Below are 21,170 nucleotides of genomic sequence, written 5' to 3' on the forward strand. Positions count from 1 at the left end.
TGTTTATGGTCATTAATAAAAACCTTTTTACATGTATAAGTTGTTTTGTGTGTAATTGTGAAGAGAATTTTGCTCTGGAGTTAAACTACATGAAAATAGTGGTTAAAACATGTTTCCTCTCACTTTAGATCGATATTTACTTACAATTAAAGATTTATTATTTGGTTTACAATGTTTTATAATTCATTTTAGTCATTAATTACAATAAATAATAGCATTTAATACAAGTTAAACGAACAACCTCAAAATAGGTGTGTAAATCTCATTCTCATTCCACACCCGTTTTTCGTAACTCCCGCCTTCTGCTCTTGGATTGGCTAATTAGTACATTAATAATCAAAATCTATTTTGTGATTGGATAACACAGATGTCGTTTAATTCTCAAAGCGCCAACGTTCGCGCCTCTGTGTTAACCAATCACCGTTCTGTTGTTTCTAGTCAACCAATCAGTGAAGACTATGGTGCGTCGGGTTGTGTTTGGATGCTAGAACTTCAGTCAGTCGCTACAAGTAGAGTTTATTAAATTATTTTCATTTCAAATCAAGTCACGCGTTATTGTTACAGTTTATTAGTTCTACAACTTTGCAGTGAGTTAATATCGCATTAATATGTTACAAGTATGAACATGTTAGAGTAAATAAAAGAAGGTGTGAGGCGACTATGCTAAGCTAACCCGCCGTTGCTTGACAACCTGTTGGATGTGCAGGTAGGATACACGCTCACAGTGTTCCGCACAGATAAGCTTTATCATTTTTGATCAGTTTTAAATAAGTAAGCGAATAAACATGATGAAATGATACTGAATCTGCTGTGCAAGCTTTTTTTTAAATCAATTTGGATAGCATTATAATAGAACTTTGCATGCAAAAATGTCCATCTGTCTGTCTGTCTGTCTGTCTATCTAAAGTATCTGTCTCTTTCTACTGTAAGTATCTCTAAGTGTCTGTCTGTCTGTGTATCTGTCTGTCTACCTGTCTATCTAAAGTATCTGTCTATCTATAGTATCTGTCTGTGTCTATCTATCTAAAGTCTCTGTCTTTCTACTGTAAGTATCTCTCTAAGTGTTTGTCTGTCTGTATATCTGTCTGTATATCTGTCTGTATATCTGTCTGTATATCTGTCTGTATATCTGTCTGTCTGTCTATCTATCTATCTATCTATCTATCTATCTATCTATCTATCTGTCTGTATATCTGTCTGTATATCTGTCTGTCTGTCTATCTATCTATCTATCTATCTATCTGTCTGTCTGTCTGTCTGTCTCTCTGTCTGTCTATCTATCTCTCTACCTGTCTGTCTATCTATCTATCTATCTATCTATCTATCTATCTATCTATCTATCTATCTATCTATCTATCTATCTTTCTTTCTTTCTTTCTTTCTTTCTTTCTTTCTTTCTTTCTTTCTTTCTGTCTTTCTGTCTTTCTTTCTTTCTTTCTTTCTGTCTTTCTGTCTTTCTTTCTTTCTTTCTTTCTTTCTTTCTTTCTTTCTTTCTTTCTTTCCTTCCTTCCCTTCCCTTCCCTTCCCTTCCTTTCCCTTTCCCTTTCCCTTTTCCCTTTTCCCTTTTCCCTTTTCCCTGCCTTGCCTTTCCTTTCCTTTCCTTTCCTTTCCTTTCCTTTCCTTGTGTCTGTCTGTATATCTGTCTGTCTATCTATGGAAAAATGTCCCTGCACCTATCAAACTATCAAGCCCCTTAAAGACAGTGCTTGAGGGGAGATTTAAACCAGGACCCATGACATTTATATCACTAAATGACTTCTACCATTGTGTAAACAAATAAATGCAGGTAAGAGTAAAGTGATAAGTTGCAGTAGAATTGTGTGAGTTGTTAAAATAGATTATCATGCTTGCAGCTTATTTGTAGATTATTTTAGACATAATAAACATAAAACAGATTGTAATGCATCAAGTTTGTGTATCTGTGTGCAGATATAAAGCAGCGGTGTGTGGAGTCAGTTCCAGGATTGATTAGTTTAACTGGTCATGCTTGTTCCTGGTTGTGAGAGTCATCCATGTCTACTGCAGACAGGCTGCTGGTGGACGATGTGGTCTCTCTGAGGAACCAGTTACGGATAACTGAGAGGAATTTGCAGGCTTTGGGAGAGCAGTTGAGGTACGAGACTTAAATTACATGAAGTTTAAATGACACTGAATACGTTTTCATCCTGCTACTAATGTAGGTCAGCCAGACTTTAGAACCCAAACATGTACAAACAATGGAATTAAGGTTTAAAGCAGGTTTGCAAGTGTCTGTCCATGTATTTTTGGCCATGTAGCTTATATTCTTGAAGTTTCCCTGCTCTTTTGATCTCATTTAAGCTGGGATTTTATTTCTCTCCCTTTGACAGTCAGTCAGAAAGTGAAATCGTTGCTGAGCACAAAGACGGAAGTGGATCAGATGGTTTTCCAAGCCACCTCACATTAGAGGACCTTCAGAGACCTGATGCTGCACGATCTCGATCACATCCAGGAAGCGTGGAGAGAACCAGCACTCCGAAACCGCGAGAGAACCCACGGAGAACATGTTCACGTGCACACAGTGCTGATTACAGAGTGAGTGTGAGAGGTTTTTGTCCGGTATTTTACAGACATTACGATTCTGAACAGTCGTCTGACTCTGTCGTCTCACTGTGCTTCCCTGCAGCCTCGTTCGGCCGAGGACATGGAGAACGAGGCGGCTCAGCTCAGGAGGAAGCTCGCGTCTGTTCGGCAGGAGAACTCCTCTCTGGTGCTGGAGAACAGGCAGCTCGTCAGCGATCTGGAGGCTGCACAGCTCGAACTGCCCGGTTCCAGGTCCAAGGTACGGCACTGCTAGTAATCCATAAATAAATGATTTTACATTAGTAAAGAACTGAACTGTGGACAGTGTGGGGCAGCGGTCTATTTCATTTCACTAACCCACCTTCACTGATACCCGGGTTTAAATCTCATCTATTGCCCGCACAGGCGTCTTGATTGGTTAACTTTCCACCCACAGCCACATAACCAATCATGAATCTGTGTAGGTGCCCTGCAGGCTAATAGCAGAGCTGAAATTTTAAGAATCCATTTTTAACATACGCCATAAATGTGTTGTGCAGTTGTGCGTGCTAGGTTCCTCTATAGGAGCGAAGACCTCCAGCGTTTCACTGATGAAAGAGCAGATTCTAGACCTGGAGGCACAACTGGAGGTTCAAGTCAAGGCTCTTCGGTAAGTAAGTTTTAATTCTGTGTTATTATTCTGTACTGGTTTTCGGAGCTTTTGGATTTAAGACTCTTGTGTGTGTGTTTTTTTTGTAGGGACGCTGAGCTACGGCGTGCAGCGAGCGAGCAGACTGTGGGACATAGTAACAGACTGGTGGAGGAGCTCAGAGAGGAGCTGGATGAAGTGAAATCGGACTTGACCGATAGAACTCGACAATGGAAACGGTGATGAATGTTAAGCTGTCCCACCATCGCTGAGTTCGAATCTCAGTTGTGTTATTTTAACCCATTTGGGGATCATATACTTTAACCCGTCTGATAACGCCATCTGTCAGTCACTAAGAAAAACAGGACGGTCACGTGTTCCAACAGAAACAATTTGGCAGTTAATGGGTTAAGGTCCAGCACAAAGCTGGATGAGACGGTTCCAATTAATCCCAAAGATTTATTGGGTTTGGGGTCAAGCCTTTCAGAAGCCTTTCAAAAGCCAGGTCTTTATGGACGTTGTGCACAGGGTCACTTATGCTAAAGCAGAAAATGGCTTTTCTCAAGGTTAAAGGCGTCGATTTGATTGAATACATCTCTTGGCAACGGGTGTGGTCATTATTAGGTGTGCCCACATGCGTTTGGCTGTATAACATATCACGTATACATAAAAATACAAACTGCCGTGCAGACAGTTCCCCGTTTCAAGAAAGTAAATTGGTCACACACTGATTATTTTCTTACATTATTGAAGTTTTAAACCATGAATATAATACATTTTTTCTTCTGTATGGCAAATACATCATATTATAGGGTGGATATGATGATGTATATCAAACTGGGAACACTCTTCTTTTTAAATCAAGGGGCAGAGGTCACCCTGAGGACCTAATTCTTTCCGAACCGGGCCCGAGACGACGTTATTCTCACATCACTGTTTTTTTTTTCTGTAGAATGGAGCAGCAGAGGAACCAGGCTCTTCTAAATGCAGAGAAACTCACAGCGGCTTTCAAAGACTACAAAGCCGACGTGGCTGAGAAATTAAAGAAGGTAAAACCAGGCACAAACTGCACGCATTTTATTAGATATTCACGGTGGACGAAAGTATGTGGACACCCTTCCAACTTTGTGGCAACGGTTTGGGCTCTCTGTTAAGGCTCTGTCTCGGTTTGGGCAAGGCTCCGTCCTCTTCCACCCTGACTTGACTGTAAAACTGGGTTTTAAAGGTCATACGATGTAATTGACACACCTCTTGTCACGTACACCACGTTTCACTAACATTCCATCGTAGCAGTATATTTGGAATATTGGAATATGACTGCTGGCGATCATGCCCTAAGCATATCTACATGTTCTGAGTAGTGATTGATTATGTATTAACTTAACTTAAATTCTCCCACGATTGCTGTGTGTCGTTCTATGGGTTGCAGGTAATGGAGAACGAGGGCAAATTGAAATCCAGTTTGATCGAGTGTGACCGTCAAAGAGAAGAACTGGAGAAAAGATGCTCAGAGCTGGAGAGAGAGCGAGAGAGGACGACCGATCGCCTCAGGTTATGATCCTCACCTGGCCTTTAACATCCAGCTGCTCTGGCGTCTTTCTCTGCTTCCGCAGTGCCTTAAAGTCAATTCTTTTCTCTCTCCTGCCCTCCTGTTCCTCTGTAGAGAGCTGAAGGAGGCTCGAGAACACTCCCAGTCTCTCTCTGTCGAGCGTCTGGAGTTGCAGGGCCGGATTCAGAGAGCCGCCGAGGAGCTGGGCCAGCTGCAGAGGGAGCTGGAGAGAAAGGAGACGCAGCTGCAGGAGAACGCGGAGCTGAGGAGGGAGAGGGAGGACCTGCGGCTCCTCGGCGCCTGTCAGGAGCAGAGGCTGGCTCAGGCTCACAGGGAGATCGAGCAGAGCAGAGCAGAACTGGCCAGTCTGGAGAGCCTGCTCGACCGGTTACATCTCAGAGAGGTCTGTGGAGTCAGCCCACAGCTGACGAGAAGCTCTGTTCCTCTAGGGGGCGCTAATAATTCACTATTTTGTCTGTGGGACTTGCAGCCCACTGAAGTTGGACAACGAAGGACGTACTGACGCACGTTTTCTGTCTGTGTTTTTTAGAATCGGGACGGAGCGCTGTGTATAAATCCGTGTCTCTTACCTCCGCCGGCTTTCTCCGCCGCCACAGAGCATCTTCAACTCAACCCAGGTCAATAAATAACCATAAACGCACATAATGTGTTAAGAGTGACTGTTTGTACTGCTCCGTTAGAAGTGTAACAGGTGCAGGAGTGTTGTTGGGATCTTTAAACACTGTTTAGACATACTGCCTGCTTTATAAGGAACACACACACACACACACACTGTTAGCACTGCTTGTAGGTGGACAGTTAGAGACACAATATGTGTTCATCCTCCTCCAGTCTTTTATCAGTGGACACTTTCTGATCACTGGACGCTGCTGTCTGACATTTTAACCCTTTAATATTTAATATTTTTGATAATCGGACTGTTCCTGTTCCCATTAGCCGAGCGTTATCAGAAACTGCTGGCGGCGCTGCAGAGCGTAGAGAAAGAGAAAGCGAGACAGGCGAGTGCTGCCCAGAACCTCCAGGAGAGACTGACCAGAGCTCAAGACGAGATCTCGTCTCTCCAGACCACCATCACACAGAGAGCCTCTCACTACCAACAGCTTCACAATCAGCTGCTGGATAAAGCTACTCAAGCCACCACGCTGGAGAAAGAGGTGCCACGTTCTCTTTAATTAATAATAAATCATTTACCTGTGTACCTGGTGCTGTGTGTACAATCATGTATATAAAAAAAATCCATCTTTATGGGAACAGGTTAGGGAAGGCCCCGTGCACAAAGCGCATGCTTTGATAAGTTTGATGTGGAGGGAATACAGTGGCCTGCTCAGAGCCCTGACCTCAACTTCATTCAACTACTAAGGGATGAATCGGGACTGATGGTGAGGCCTTCGCCTCCTGAATGGACACAAATGTCCACAGACACAGTCCATCCAAAAATCTATATATGGCTGTTATGCTTGCAAAGGGCATGTCAGCTGCGTTAATGTGCATGGTTTACATGTGCCGCAGCAGATAATTCTGGCTTTCCCTTCCTAATGCAACCCTCCGTATTTTATCTGGGCTTGGGACCAGCATTGAGAGCGCACTGTCACAGCGACATCCTCATTAATGTCTTATTTTGGCTGTTATGTTTGTGTGCAGCTGAAGAAGAAGAACTCTCGGCTCGCCGTGCTGGAGAAACAGCTGCAGGAGAAAAGTGCTGCTTATTCCCAAGCCGCCATCAAAACCAGCCAACTGGAGCAGCAACTACTGGTAACGCACACACACACACATACACACCAGACATGGACAGCAACGTATGTATGTAGACGCCAACCGGTTGAAAGCACTGCTGGGGATTTGAACCCTGGATCTCAGCATTATTGCGATAGTGTATTTTACTGCTACGTCACCTGAGCACCAGAAGATATTGTGAAGAATTTTGCCCACCCAGACATATAAGTTTGGGTCTGATGTCCACATTCTTTTGGCATTTTAGCTTGTTGTACTGTCGGATAATATTTTGATTAGCAACAGTGTGTTTGTATATGGTTTATATACAGTGGAACCTCCATTTAATGAATTTTTGATTAAAAGACCAGTAGTTCAGTAATTGTCCACTAGTCGGCACATGTCTCTGTCTTGGCGCACTCTCTACATGAGTGAGAAGCTTTATCTTGTTGGAAGGCTCGCTTTGTTCTCGTGGTTTTCTCAGTGTTTTATGCATCATTTTTGCAAGTTCTAGTGCTTAGTTATGCACCAGCGCTGCTCCAGTAACCACCAGCGGTGCTTCAGACTTATAATAATAATAATCAGAGTCCTCACTATACCATCACGGCAAAAAAAAAAACCCATCTCCACCACACAAGTAAATGTAATTTCTCCCCAGTAGTGCAGTACACCAATTTTAATATTTATTTACAGGTTTTACATGACACATTTACATCTGTTCATGTTACTGTTGATCATATGTGCATGTTTAGCACTTTTGTGGACCTTGTTTTGCACCCCCTGGGGAAAAAAACCTTTTTACGGACCGGTGCTCCCCTTTTTTAGCCCGGTAGATCAAGGTTCCACTGTATATACATGTTACGCATATTGATTTATTCTATGTTTATTTGCAGGAGAAAGACAGTAGCATCCATCATTATCAGTCAGTAATGAAGAAGAAACAGAAGGAACATCAGGAGACCATGGAGACGTTCATGATGGCCGAGACAGACAGATCCCGAGAACTGGAGGACCGAATGGAGCTGGTCAGCGTATTACAAATGACGAACGTCTTGTTTTATTTCTTTATTTTTCATGTGCTTGGTCCTCACTTTGCCTGTCCTCATAGCTTCAGTTGTCTCTGGATCAGAGTCGGGCCGAAGTAGCCGAGCTGATGCAGACCGTGTCCAGTCTACATTCAGAGAAGCAAGAATCTCAACGTCAGGCTTGTTTACTGCAGGCGTCTGTAGCCCAGCTCACACAGGTCAGTTCCAGTTATTGACAGCACACGTTCTGCATCAAACCAGCAAGATTTAATCACTGAACCTTTCTGATTTCCTCCACAGGAGATGGATATGAGAGCCAAGCATGGTGAAGGAGCAATGCAGGGTTTAAAAGAACAAGCCTCTGAATCTGCTCGTGAGGTAAATCGGAAGGATTTAAAGAGCACGTGTGCTTCTATTTATTTGCTGAATCTAACATATTAGCTCCCCCAGTATGTTAAATTCTGCACATAGTAATAATAAAAGGGTGAACAGGACTAAAGGAACATTCAGCGTGTGTTTTAATAATGCCATTAATGCCCCAGACGGACGTACTGATGGTCTCTTGTGTGTAGGTGAAGCATCTGGAGACAGAACTGTCCTGCTGTAAGGGGGAGCTGAATGGTTGCCTGCAGCGGATCGAGACCACCAAGCGACAGCACGAGAAACAGCTGGAGCTGAAAAACTCTGAGGTCTGCTAAACCATACATTAACATTCAGGGTTAAGGGCCTTGCTAAAGGGCCTAATAGTGGTGGACTAGAACCAGCAACTTTCTGATAAGTGGCTTAGAATCTTAACCTGTTGGTTTGCGTGTGTTTTTTAGCTGTCAGTCCTGCAGGAGGCAGTAAGGAGCAGAACTTCGGACTGTGAGAGGTGCTCTGAGGAGAACCTGCAGCTCCAGCGTGCCATACAGAGACAGCACAGCATGCTGCAGGAGAGCAGCACTCACATAGCGCAGATCGAGGACAACCAGAGCCACCTTCAGAACCAGGTACAGTGTGTTTTCATGTGTGGATTGAGACGCAGCCCTCCAGTGCAGTAAGGGTGCAAGTTATTCAGCACATGTACCAGCAGGCAGGATGGGTTTTATTGTAGTTTTGCATTTGGGTAGCACCCCTCATCCCTAAACACACACATTTAGAACAAGGTCCCAAGCACCTGCATGCTTCTGCAATTTAAAGAAATACACTATATGGTCAAAAGTATTTCACCACTTGACCTTGAGCTCGTTGAACATCCCATTTTGAAAACAGTAAACAGTACTAAAATAGAGTGACCTCCATGTGATCTTTTCAGCTAGAACAGCTCTTCTGTTAGGGCCTCAGGTGATGTTCCAGTTCATTTTGTAGTTCTACAATTACTGACTGTAGTCTATCTGTTTTTCTGCATTCTTTGTTAGCCTGCTTTCATGCTGTTCTTCAATGGTCAGGACCCCCACAGAGCAGGTATTATTTAGGTGGTGGATCGTTCTCAGCACTGCAGTGACACTGACATGGTGGTGGTGTGTTAGTGTGTGTTGTGCTGGTATAAGTGGATCAGACACAGCAGTGCTGCTGGAGTTTTTAAACACCTCACTGTCACTGCTGGACTGAGAATAGTCCACCAACCAAAAACATCCAGCCGACAGCGCCCCGTGGGCAGCATCCTGTGACCACCGATGAAGGTCTAGAAGATGACCGACTCAAACAGCAGCAATAGATGAAGGTGGACCAACTAGGTAGGAGTGTCTAATAGAGTGGACAGTGAGTGGACACGGTATTGAAAAACTCCAGCAGAGCCGCTCAGGTGGCGCAGCGGTAAAAAGACACGCGCTGCAACCAGGGCTGGATTTCGAAGGAGCGTCGTTTCGAATCCAGCTCTGCCTTCACGGTCGAGGCTGGGCGGCTATGGACAACGATTGGCCTGTTGTCCGGGTGGGGGGCGGGACTTGAGACCGTAGGGGATGCTCTCTCGGGAACGGAGCGGTCGCGCCCTCTGCTGGCTGGTCGGTGGCGCCTGTATGGAGACGGGAGGGGGTGCGGCGGAGTGTGTGATCCTCCGTGCACAGTACTCTGCCACGCTACACTCGTCAAGTGTGGGTGATAAGACGGTCGATTGGCTGTGCACGTTTCGGAGGAGGCGTGGAACGGCCTCGTCAGCCCCAATCAGGAGCAGGAATCCGCACTAATGAGAGGATGGTAGATGGGATGAAATTGGACGCGCTAAATAAAAAATAAAAAATAAATAAATAAATAAAAAAAACTCCAGCAGCGCTGCTGTGTCTGATCCACTCATACCAGCACAACACACACTAACACACCACCACCATGTCAGTGTCACTGCAGTGCTGAGAATCATCCACCACCTAAATAATACCTGCTCTGTGGTGGTCCTGTGGGGGTCCTAAAGAACAGCATGAAAGGGGGTAACAAAGCATGACGAGAAACAGATGGACTACAGTCAGTAATTGTAGAACTACAAAGTGCTTCTATTTGGTAAGTGGAGCTGATAACATGGACAGTGAGTGTAGAAACAAGGAGGTGGTTTTAATGTTATGGCTGATCGGTGTATATGTAGAGCTTGCTTTGTGGGATACAGTCGTGCTGGAACATGACAGGGCCATCATTAAACTTCTCCTTTATTTAACTGATTATTACACCTTTTAGCAATAGTTTTGGCTGAAACGCATGAATTCAGAAATTAGGTGTGTCCCAATACTTTTGTAACACGTTGCATGGCGTAAAAAATTAAACTTGACACTAATAATGAGTCAAATTTGACAGCCAAGTGAACACTGATCTAATCCAACTGTACACTTGATTGAATTATTAACGCAGTTTGCACGTCTGCTTGCCCTGGGAACTCTAAAAATTAATGCATTTTTGGTTAATATTGGTCTTGTGGGCACAAGTTACATCTGTTAAGCTAATACGACTCTGTTACTGTTCTGTAGGTTTCTCGTCTGGAGCGAGAGCTGGAGAAAGAGCGCGCCTCCTCATTACAGCAGCTGAGGAAGAAAGACAAGGAGGTGGAGGAAACCAAAGAGGAGGTGCAAAACAAGGAGAAGCACGCTGCCGAACTCTCTGCTTCTATACGGTGGGTCTCGAATTGATGAAGAACATAGGATGTGTTTTTACTGACTAATATACTTATATAAGCAATAAAGGACAAGCTGAACAACATCCCAAACTTAAAAAGACCCTAAATATTTAAAATCCACGTATTAGTAGTAGGCTTACCATTGGATTCAGTTCTCTCAGAGGTGTTACAGTGCACTGAGCTCCAGATCATTATGCAGACGTAGTCTCAGTGCAGGCGGCTCTGACCAGCCAGCAGAGGCCGCAATTGCAGCCGTGACGAGGAATTCCTTCAGCCCTTCCACCCTCAGACACAGCCAGTCGTGTGTCTGTGTGGGTGCTTGGCTGGCTGGCAGTTGGCTCAAGATCATTAACAGTGAATAATTAAGAGCAGTGCGTGACTCTGTACGCGATACTGATCCCCGTGTGAACCCACATCATGCAGGTGAATAAAAGAATTAAAAATAAATGTACACCACTGATCTTGTGATCCCCCCCCCCCCCCCCCCCTTCCCACAATGCATCTCTGTGTAGCGTTGTGCCTGAATTGTGCCCGGCTATTTTTAAATGCCGGGTTGCCAAACATCCCCTGCTGATGTGTTTGTGTCCTCAGGGTGTCCTAGCGAGTCTTATGACTAAGTCAGGACATCGTCTCCCGTTCTATAAATACAGCGCTCCTCGCATTTCGTACATTTGCTTGAAATTCCGAGGAAGTTTGATTCTCCAGGACGTTCGTTTTCTCAGGACGCTGAGCTCGGAGATGAGCGCGTGTCGAGAGGAGCTGAGCGAGATGGAGAAGGAGCTGCTGAGGCTCAGGAGGGACAGCAACGCTAAAGCTACGCAGCTCTGTCAGATGGAGGAGACGCTCCAGGAGACCAAAGGGCTGCTGGAGAAGAAAAGTGAAATGGGTACGGCACTTCCACATGGACGGATCAACGATCATTTCACGATGAAGTGCGTTCTTTTATTTTTAACTCGTTCCTTCTTTCACATCAGTCCTCGACCTGGAGGAGAAGCTGCACCGGACCGAGGTGGACAGACGGAACTCCCTGCAGAGGGCTCATTTGATGGAGGAGCAGCTGAACACGGTGCGCGGGGAGCTGGCCGATACCCGCGGGCACCTGGAGGAGCTGAGGGACGTGCTGCAGAGAACCCAGCTCACCGCCGATCAGCGCCAGGCCACCATCCACCAGCTGACCGTAGAGCTCAGGTGAGGCTTCTCAGCCCTGCTGGACCCTTATTGGTGGATGAGAATGTCATCCACCACTTTTGATCGTCTCGTAATGAGAAGATGACGTCTGTCTCCGGTTCACGCGTTTGGAGCTCTGGTGACATTTTTTATTTGAACAAAATGGTGCAAAGATTTTAGCAGCTTAGCGTCGTCTCCGTACTCCGTCCTCCACTGTGCTCCACCGGCCTGGAGCGTTCTACAGACACACTTATCCGTGACTGAGAGGCAAGGCTGGATAAGGTGTCATTTCATTGTGACTGGAACAATACGGTATGTCGGATAAGACATCTGACACTGCCTGGTAAATAGAAGCGCCCGATGGCTTAACGTATTGGAATGGGTGTGTGGTATTGTACCAGCACGAGCCTCGTAATATAATAATAATAATATTTTTTTGTATTTGAAAAGCACCTTTCAAGACGACCAAGAACACTGTACAATAAAAGTAAAGAGGAATCAGAATAAAAATAAGAATAAACATCAGGTTCACATTGACAGTTCAGTTCCGGTGGGGGTTTATTACACTGTGAAAATGTCACAACAGGAACCCCATTAAATGCATCACCAAGCAGAGCAGACCTTTACACCACACCTCAGCGATGAGGAGCCCTGTTTCAGCCATCGTCCCACACCCTACAGACACACAGCCAATCATTTTTATTATTCAGTCAATTATTTACTTTATTTTATTATGTAATTAATTTATCACACCTGTTATCAGTTAGAAGAGGTGTCCCAATACTTTTGTCCATGGAGTGTACATTGCTCTGTGGTCTCTTATGGTCTCTGAAGCACTTGTTGAATGAAGCTTCTGGTACAAAACATGCTATTAACATGCTATTAACATGCTATAAGATGCTGTTAAACCTGGCGGACTCTGACTGATTCCTGCAGTTAAAGGATGAATCATGAATGTAAATTTCTAATCCTTCCCACATCCTCACTCATATCAATTTTGCTAATTATTTTTGCTTGGCTTATGAAAAATAATGATGGGTAAAACTCAACACTAAAGCATCCACACTGATGAGCCTGGAAGCCCTTGTGCCAAAATCAGCATCATAAAGCTTGTGTGAGGTTTGTTTGGGGCTTCTTGGTGGTGTAAAGCTCGCTTAACCGTGGGCAGTGTCATCTGTGTTCCATCAGCCGCTAATTCATCTGACCATTAGGACAAATTTCCTCTCATCATAAGGTGCCGAATGAGTCGAGTGTTCCATTTACTTTCTAATGAGTGCAGCCAAACTGGTCCTATTTATATGGGCACAAAAAAGTCACCACTTCTAGTCAGTCACAATCACTGGTGTGGAATTAGGAGCCCAAGTCACCCATTTCTACTCTAAACAAAATAATCATCCAAGTTACCGTCTGCATATTTTTGACCCAAATGAAAAACCCTCAATAAACTTATGAATTAAAAATCATATACAGGTCGCTTTTAAGTTTATTTGGACTATTTCAATGAAATGAGGAGACACACACACACACACTTTTACAATTTGAGTCCCCAGTTACACTCACGACCTCTGCATCTGCCCCTCACACACCAATCTTGTCTGTGTAGCATTTGAAATGCAGCGCCCATTTATTTTAGAAACTATGAATATATATTACATATTATTATGCTGTATATGAGTTGCAAAAAAGCGAAATCACAGTATTATTTGCATGAAAATAAACTATTTTTGAATCAGAATGTGACGGCTTTTATTTATTTATTTATTTATTTATATGTGTGTGTGTGTGTACAGGGAGAGCCAGCGAGAGTTGGAGGAGAGGAATCACGAGGTCTTAGACATGGATACTGCACTAAAAGAGAGACAGGGAGAGCTGCAACAGAGAGCGCAACTGGTACCTAATACACACACACACACACACACACACACACACACACACACACACACACATCACATTATGCGTGTTGGGACCATCACTGACAAGTGCACCTTCCAGTGGCTGGGCTGTTTGGCGATATGTAGTCAATCATGTCTGTGTAGACGCCTGAACGGCCGATTTAACCCTGGTATATATGACACCATAAGACAGGAGGGAGATTGAAGGGATTCCTCATTAGTGCTGCAATTGCGACCTCTGTTGGCTGGGCGAGGTACTGCACAGAGACAGTGAATAATGGAGAGCAGTGCGTGACTCTCTGTACGTTATGTACATCCCTCCTCTGTCAGGTTCGGTGCTGCAGTAGGTGAGCTGCTAGGTAATCAGATACGACTAGATTGGGAGAAAAGGGACAAATGTTTTGTGTTATGCCATCAGCTTGGTCAGCTGGATACGGCCATTAAGGAGCATAAGCTGGAGATGGAGAAGAAGGTGGAACATCTGCAGGAGGTTCTACAGAAGACAGAGAGGAAGCTTAAAGAGAGGGAAGAAAAGGTGCCAGCTTCGGAAACGTATTATTTAATCATGTCCGCACTGAAGTGAGAAGAGTTAATAAGACTTCGTGCTTCCCTTTTTAGGTGGCGTTCCTCACCGAGAGGCTGGATTTAGTCCGATCTCAGCTTCAGGGAAAGGAGGTGCTAGAACAGGTGAGCTGTGGAATGGTTGAGCAACGTGCTTTACATTTCTGGGTAGCAGAATCGGAATCCAATTTGGTTAAGTGGTTAAAATCATTCTAAAGGTGGGTGTATAAGCCTTCAAGGTGTCAGCGGTGTTACCGACCTGGCAAGATATGTGGGTGTGTGCATGGGTGTGTGTGTGTGTATGTAATTCTCCAAAATATGCTGTTAAGCAGCGAAGGTAAAATAAAAGAGCTTGTTTACTGTGAAGCAGCCCGGTGCGGCGTGTTATGTGAAAGCTGGGTGTCGGATGGGTGGTGACTGACAGAATCGATCCTGAAGGAAATTAAATGCTCAGAACATTCAGTAGAGGACAGTGTAGAACATGTCAGGTGAACAACACTGTCATTAGCGTTTCACACATTTACCAATGATCAAGAAATACTTTCAATTTGGTGGGTGTGGCAACCGAACCTGTCGACTTATCAACAGGTCCTGACTGGTGTAATTAATTATTCACCTCAGAAAACCTTTCCGGTATTAAAGCCAAAATTACTGCTATAATTCCTGCTGTTAAATGGCTCTCAGTGATGCTCTCGGTTGCCGTAGCCCTGAGATGGATTGGTGTCCAGTGTTTCCCACCGTGACCCTGACCGGGACAATTCAGTTCATGAAAATGGGAAATAATACTTAAGCATTACAAGCCAGTTGCTTGTGGTAACCTGGTGTCTAAAAGCACCCTCTCGGTGTGAATGTGCTCTTACTGAGCTAGAATTTTAACTCAATTATATTTTGCATGTATTATTGATGCCCACTGGCATGCATGCGTGTGTGTGTGTGTGTGTGTGTGTTGTTTATCAGAGCGCGCTGGATTATGGGCAGCAGCTGCGCGCGTGTCGTGAGCAGCTGCAGACGAGCATCCAGGAACTGCAGGATGCACGCGCTCGCTCTGAAGCTCTGAGCCAGCAGCTGGATACAGTCACACAGCTGGAGAGACAGAAGGTAAGGCTCAGTTTCAGTGATGGGTGCACGTGTTAAAACCTCAGAACATCATTACCTGACCTCACGAATGCTCTTTTTGTGAGGTGCACAAGTTCCCACAAACACCCTCCAAAATCTTGTGAAAAGCCCTTCCAAAAGAGTGGATGCTGTTATTGATATAAAGGTGTCCACATACTTTTGGCCATATGATGTAGGCCACACCTCTTTCACTAAACTGGTACTGACAGGCACATAGGTGGTCGTGCTCATCAGGACTGTGTGTGTGTGTGTGTTTAGGACGTCGAGGTGCAGCAGTTGATGGAACAGCTGGGCGTTCTTCAGAAGCGGTGGTCGCAGGCCGAGTCTCAGCTCCAGACCACCGTCCCGGCACTACAGCAGGAACTGGAGGAGCAAAGAGAAGAACATCACAGAGAGGTTCATACACAGTAGCATGTGATGGATGAGTGAATAAATATATATAGATTGTATATAAAATCCAACGACATTTGTGGTTAAGGTCTAAAAATATAAAAAGAAAAAGTGTAAGATATTAAAGGAGGGCAGGTCTGGAGGTGTGTGTCCTTAGGATACATAATATATATATTACATATGTTTTACAGGGTGTATTTTTATTATTTATTTACCTTTTATTTTACAGCCATGTACTAATTATCTAATAATCTAAATTACATATCTGCCCGCTCCACCTTTAAACGTACTGTAGAGCCACCTTAGTTAGCTCCAGCCTGTTTTCAGACTGACGTCAATTAGACACAATTTTTATTTAATTTACTCTTTAAATTTAAACTTCACACTTGTGTTAGAATTTATTAGGACTCTACAAGCTTGTATCCCCGATTCTTACTGACTGTTCATCCCTAAACTTTTTAAAATGCTGAAAATATTTTGTACATCCTTCTCTGTTTCCGTTCCGAAGCTCTCGGCCCTTCAGCAGACTCGAGGACAGCTGTTGAAGGTATCGGATCAGATTTCCACCAGCCTGCGCGACACCCAGGAGCAGCTCGAGGAGGCCAGAGCCGACGCCAACGACCTCCGAGCTCAGCTCCGCTCCGTCCAGCAGCTTCTGCAGCACGCCAACGAGGGTCTGCTCATTAAGGTTAGGATCACTTCCATTTATATACAACCATCATTCATACCTTCCACTCGGCTCTTTGTTTTATTCGCTTTATAAAGAAATAAGTGCTTTTTTTTTTATTTATCTTTAACCACGAGTCTTTTAAGCATGTGTGTGTGAATGATTTATTGCAGCTGCTCGACTTTAGGGGGCGCCAGAGCAGATCATTCATCTGCATGTTCGATATGGCCCAGTTTTTACATTCTGAAACAACCCTTCCTATTTATCCAGACTTAGGACTGGTATTTAGGAGGCACTGATTAGTGTCCTCGCATTCTGACAACAACTACATTTTTAGATGAACGGCTTAAAATTGTGGTCTGAAGCTGCAACCATCAGTGGAGTGTGAGGCTCCGTCAGCTGCACACATCAGCTTTTTGGCCTTTTTCCCAGACAGGACTCAGAATGACCAGGGAAATTTACTGGAAACCAGCAGACAGATCGATATTTGTAATTTGATACTGAGTATGCTGAGGATGCGAAAAGCTGAGCTGAGTCAGTAGACAATGACTGGTGCTGATGTTTCAGAGATGATGTGAACGCGCGTGGTTATTCATGCTATGCAAAGCCAAACAGGAAACAATCGACAACCCAGGAGTTCAAACCGAGCGAAGACCAGATTAATACTTTTGCATCTGTGGTCTAATGACATATTTTGTTGGGTCGATTTTATAAAGAAGAAGGAAATAACCTCTAAATACAGCCTTGGAAATAATTAACAGGCTACATAGCCAAACGTAGGTCAGGTGATTATGCCACACCCATCGCAAATCGCAGATGCATGACTTACTCTAATACAGCGGTACCTTTTTTGCACCACGGACCGGTTTCATAGAAGATATAATTTCACAGACCGGCGGGGGAGGGAGGATTTAAAATAGAATAACTGTACTACTCACAAATGAGCTTTTTTTCGCTGCAATGAGACGCTGCTCCCTACGTAGTGGGGATTAGAAACAATAACACCCGTAAAAAAAGTAGTGTTTTCATTGCTGATGTAGCGATCTCTAATTATTTATTCTTGCTGTGTGGTCCAGTAATAAATGACCCACGGCCCGGTGGTTGGGGACCACTGCCCTAATACACAAAACGAACCCCAGACTCCTGACCCCATCCACCCTATTAATAAACACCTTTGGGATGAATCAGAATGTCGATTGTTAGCCAGACCTTCTCGTCCGGCATCAGTGCCTGACTTTAAAATGAAATAAAATTAAAATTAATCATAAATGTAGTTATTAGAGCATTCGTAATCGGCCGTTTTATCCTGGTCAGGGTTGCAGTGGACCCGATTCCATCAGAAAACAGTGGGCTCAAGGCTGGAATACCCTGGACAGGACGCTCATCCAATGCAGGGCTTCAGGCACCATCCCACCCACAGACATAGCCAGTCATGGTTTGCAGATAAAAATAATAAAAATAATAATAATTAAATGAACTTGTACACGTTCCCCCCTTTATGTTGCATCTTGTAAACCACAGTGGGACCAGATTGTACAGAGCAGAGAGAGTAAGATGCATTGTTTGTGTTGCCTGGGTCGCTTAAACAGTGTGTAGACGACCGACCGATAGCACCCCCGAGATTCAAACCCGGATCTCAGCAGTAGTGGGCTACAGTAACAGACCGCTGCAGCACTCGAGCGCCTCCCACCAGTAATGCAATTCAGACATAAAGGAAAACAGTCAGATTAATCCAGGCCTCCTCTGAACCAAGGGAATAAAGAACAGGTGTACAGAGTGAGATTTACTTCCTCGTACCGTCTCTTATCGGGTTATTACACCCCGAGCATGGGAGTGTTTGCTTTCCGTTGGTCTCCGTTGAAATCACCGGGACCAGGAGTGCCCGTGCCTCTGTTTCAGGCTCAGTTGCACAAATTAAAATCGAACAGATCTTTGTTTAAAGCTTCTCGAGGTCACGCCCGTCGTTTACAGATCCTGTTTTACCTGCCGCGCGGGGTCTAATTAAGCGTTAGTCACCCGTCTTTAGTGCTCCTGACACAGGAATGTGAAACGCGGTTTTATTAGGGAAGGCCCTGTTTGTTCACCTGGGTGACTTGGGAGTCGGCTTCATGTTCTTTTTTTAATTCAAAACCACAATGAAAGCAATATATTCAGCTGTCTGTCAGGGAGGTGTGGTGATTAACAGCTGTGAATGTGTGTTTACTCAAGTTATGAGGTTAAATACTGAGCAAACAGACGTTTATCACACAGGAGTACTGCGTAACAAGACTTTTTAGTTCCTCATTGAGTATGCTAATTAAAAAAAAAACATAATAGTATGAGAATTAAAATACAAATTCAAGTTTTGTTTAGATTTAGTCACATTTTCAGATGTTAGTGGAGTAAATATTACAAATTAAAATAGAATTGCAATTGAATATATTATTTGAATACTCAAACTACTCATATTTTAGTCATTCTACACCAGAAAAGTGTTTGTGTACAGTACCACAGTATTATAAGTGTATACCTTCTGCGTGGAATGACTGGGGGCTTGATTACAGAATTGGGTCCTCCTGCCTTGCCAAATATGGCTGGCAAAGGGGGCACGGAGGCTCAGATCATTGACATTTCGGGTTTCTTTTAACTGACAGTCACTTGCACCTCGTTGAGTGTTAATTCACTAAGAAGTTGCCGGCTTCTCTGTTGGCAACCTGCTTTCTTTTGGAACACTAGTGCCAGCTGGTATCTAAGCGGGTAGAGCCTGGCATCTTTCAACCACCACGAGGGAACCGCCATGGATTTTTTTCTGAATCAGGCCCCATGATTGTGCATTTTCTTCCCTGGCTTATTCTGGGTTTTCTTTCTTTCCTCTTCTTCTGAGAACTTGGTTGACATGGGCACTCTGAGCAGTTTGCCATATTGTGCCAACCAGATTTCATCTCTGTTCGATCCCTTTTTTTTATCCACTTCCTCCGTTGCCGCAGTATTGCTCTACCTTGGCTCGGGATCCTGCAAATTGGGTTCATTTTCAATTCTTGGAGGTGCGGGGCTACACCTGTCGCCTCAGTATCGATGCACGACCCGCCCTGTTACAGTTTGCTCTGCGTCTGATGCGTTTATCAGATTTTCTGATCACATAACTGCATCCTCGTTTCGTCCCTTCAGGAATCGGAGATCACTCGTCTCCAAGCCAAGGTCTCCAGCCTGGAGAGAGAGCGAGCCTCTGAGCGCCGTAGCGCCTCACTGCACCGCGACTCCGGCACTTTTCCTGATCTCTCTCCTCCTCTCAAGGACTCCCTCCCTCTCGCCGGCTCTACATCCTGGACGGAAGCCTCCTCGGATACGTCTCTGGAGCTTCCCGAGAGTCTGAAGGCCAGCGTGAGGGCGGCACTGAAGCCTCCAAGTTCTCCATGCAGCGGCTGGCAGGGTCTGAGCCACCCTGATCAATCCTGTACCTCAGAGATGACGTTTAATCCCCTGACGTACATGCTGGATGGAGAGGAACCCCAGGAACCAGAGCTGGACTCTCTGTCCGGCATGCTGAGGTTCGTTAACCAGACTCTGGCCCTGCAGGAGCAGCACTCGCACACAGGCAAGTACGCGAGAGCACGCTGGAGTGTGAATGTGGACGGTACTTAAAGCTCTTTGTGAGTTTGAATTCTGGAGATCATTGGATAGTGACATATGAAAGATTTTGCAGTGTGTCTGTGGGAATTTGTCTTAGTCAAAAAGCATTCGTAAAATCACTTGTGTTGGATAAGCAAGCCTGGCTTACAGTCGGCATCCCAGTGCATCCCAATGCAAGGCCACTGGAGTTCCTTCACACCAAACTCATCAAACAGACTAGTGAAAGTCGGGCTGTGTTCCAAACCACATAATTTAGTTTCATATTCATGATTTACCACATTTTTTCTTCGTCCAGTGTCTCTAGAATCCATTGCGGGTCCTCCCCCTCAGGCATCAGCCAATCATGTCTGTATGTAGACGCCCGACTGGTCGATAGCATCGCTGAAGATGCACCACCCAAGCATCCTAAACCACATACCATCATTGTGAACGTTCTAATCTGTGCATTTATCCCTTCATCTGGCAACCTAGGGTGGTTGTAGCCTAGACTAGTAATCAAAAGGTTGCTGGTTCAAACCCCACCACTGCCAGGTTGTCACTGTTGGGCCCTTAAGCAAGTTCCTTAACCCTCAATTGCTGAGACAGTGCCAGAGTACTGTAAGTCCCTTTGGATAAAAGCATCTGCTAAATGCTGAAAATTGTAAATGTGGTCATATCTAGTTCCCCAGCTGTCTCTTTTTCACTGCTGCTGGCCCTGACCCTGACCGAGGGAGGTTCGGGACTCCCGCAGGTCAAAGTTGAACAGATTTACACTCTGAAATGTCACCCCCTTTTTTTGGAAAATGAAATTCTGGGTAAATTCTGAGTGACTGAACCTTCATACAGTTCTTAGCAATCTGATTTTATTCTGACTTTCTTTAGTTTCTCCTCCAGAGTGAAGATGGATGAAGCATTAAAGCGGATTTCTCAGAAGCGTTTTGGAAACGTGGACGTGAAGTGTGTGTGTGTGAAGCCGTACAGTCAGACGACGAAGGCTCATCATGGAGTTATTTATGCATTAAAGACAATCCTGCTCACTTGAAGTTTCTTTTATGTCGATTTTTATATCTGTGTTTTTGTCAAATCAGCGTTTTAATGTTGGTTTTAAATCAATGTAAATATTTTGATAATAAACTTATTTCTTTTTATAGTATTTGTAACTGTTGTTCCTTGTTTATTGTTCAGTGTGCATCATTTCACACCATGAGTAAAAAAAAAAAGAGCTTAAATTAATTAATG

At 44.4% G+C, this 21,170-nt stretch overlaps 1 protein-coding gene across 4 annotated transcripts; it reads left to right on the forward strand.

Annotated features, from left to right (window-relative positions):
- The first annotated feature begins 476 nt into the window (after nucleotides 1–476).
- ccdc18 (coiled-coil domain containing 18) lies at nucleotides 477–20,974 on the forward strand. Of its 4 annotated transcripts, none has more exons than XM_062987991.1 (28): nucleotides 477–706; nucleotides 1,930–2,113; nucleotides 2,349–2,553; nucleotides 2,645–2,800; nucleotides 3,081–3,190; nucleotides 3,280–3,408; nucleotides 4,122–4,218; nucleotides 4,599–4,720; nucleotides 4,833–5,121; nucleotides 5,269–5,356; nucleotides 5,676–5,893; nucleotides 6,381–6,491; nucleotides 7,343–7,474; nucleotides 7,558–7,692; nucleotides 7,775–7,852; nucleotides 8,047–8,163; nucleotides 8,296–8,463; nucleotides 10,405–10,547; nucleotides 11,273–11,436; nucleotides 11,525–11,738; nucleotides 13,508–13,607; nucleotides 14,028–14,144; nucleotides 14,228–14,296; nucleotides 15,128–15,268; nucleotides 15,545–15,682; nucleotides 16,185–16,364; nucleotides 19,491–19,917; nucleotides 20,814–20,974. In XM_062987991.1, exons 2-28 carry the CDS (start codon nucleotides 2,013–2,015, stop codon nucleotides 20,828–20,830), a joined length of 3,966 nt encoding a protein of 1,321 aa, XP_062844061.1. In that variant the 5' UTR covers nucleotides 477–706; nucleotides 1,930–2,012; the 3' UTR covers nucleotides 20,831–20,974. The 4 variants fall into 4 exon arrangements, with proteins under 4 accessions (XP_062844061.1, XP_062844063.1, XP_062844064.1 ...); XM_062987993.1 differs by having other exon boundaries at nucleotides 20,826–20,974; XM_062987992.1 differs by lacking the exon at nucleotides 477–706 and adding an exon at nucleotides 1,728–1,786.
- Nucleotides 20,975–21,170: the final 196 nt, after the last annotated feature.

This window comes from Trichomycterus rosablanca, chromosome 25 (genome assembly GCF_030014385.1).
Source record: "Trichomycterus rosablanca isolate fTriRos1 chromosome 25, fTriRos1.hap1, whole genome shotgun sequence".
Taxonomy (NCBI): Eukaryota; Metazoa; Chordata; class Actinopteri; order Siluriformes; family Trichomycteridae; genus Trichomycterus; species Trichomycterus rosablanca.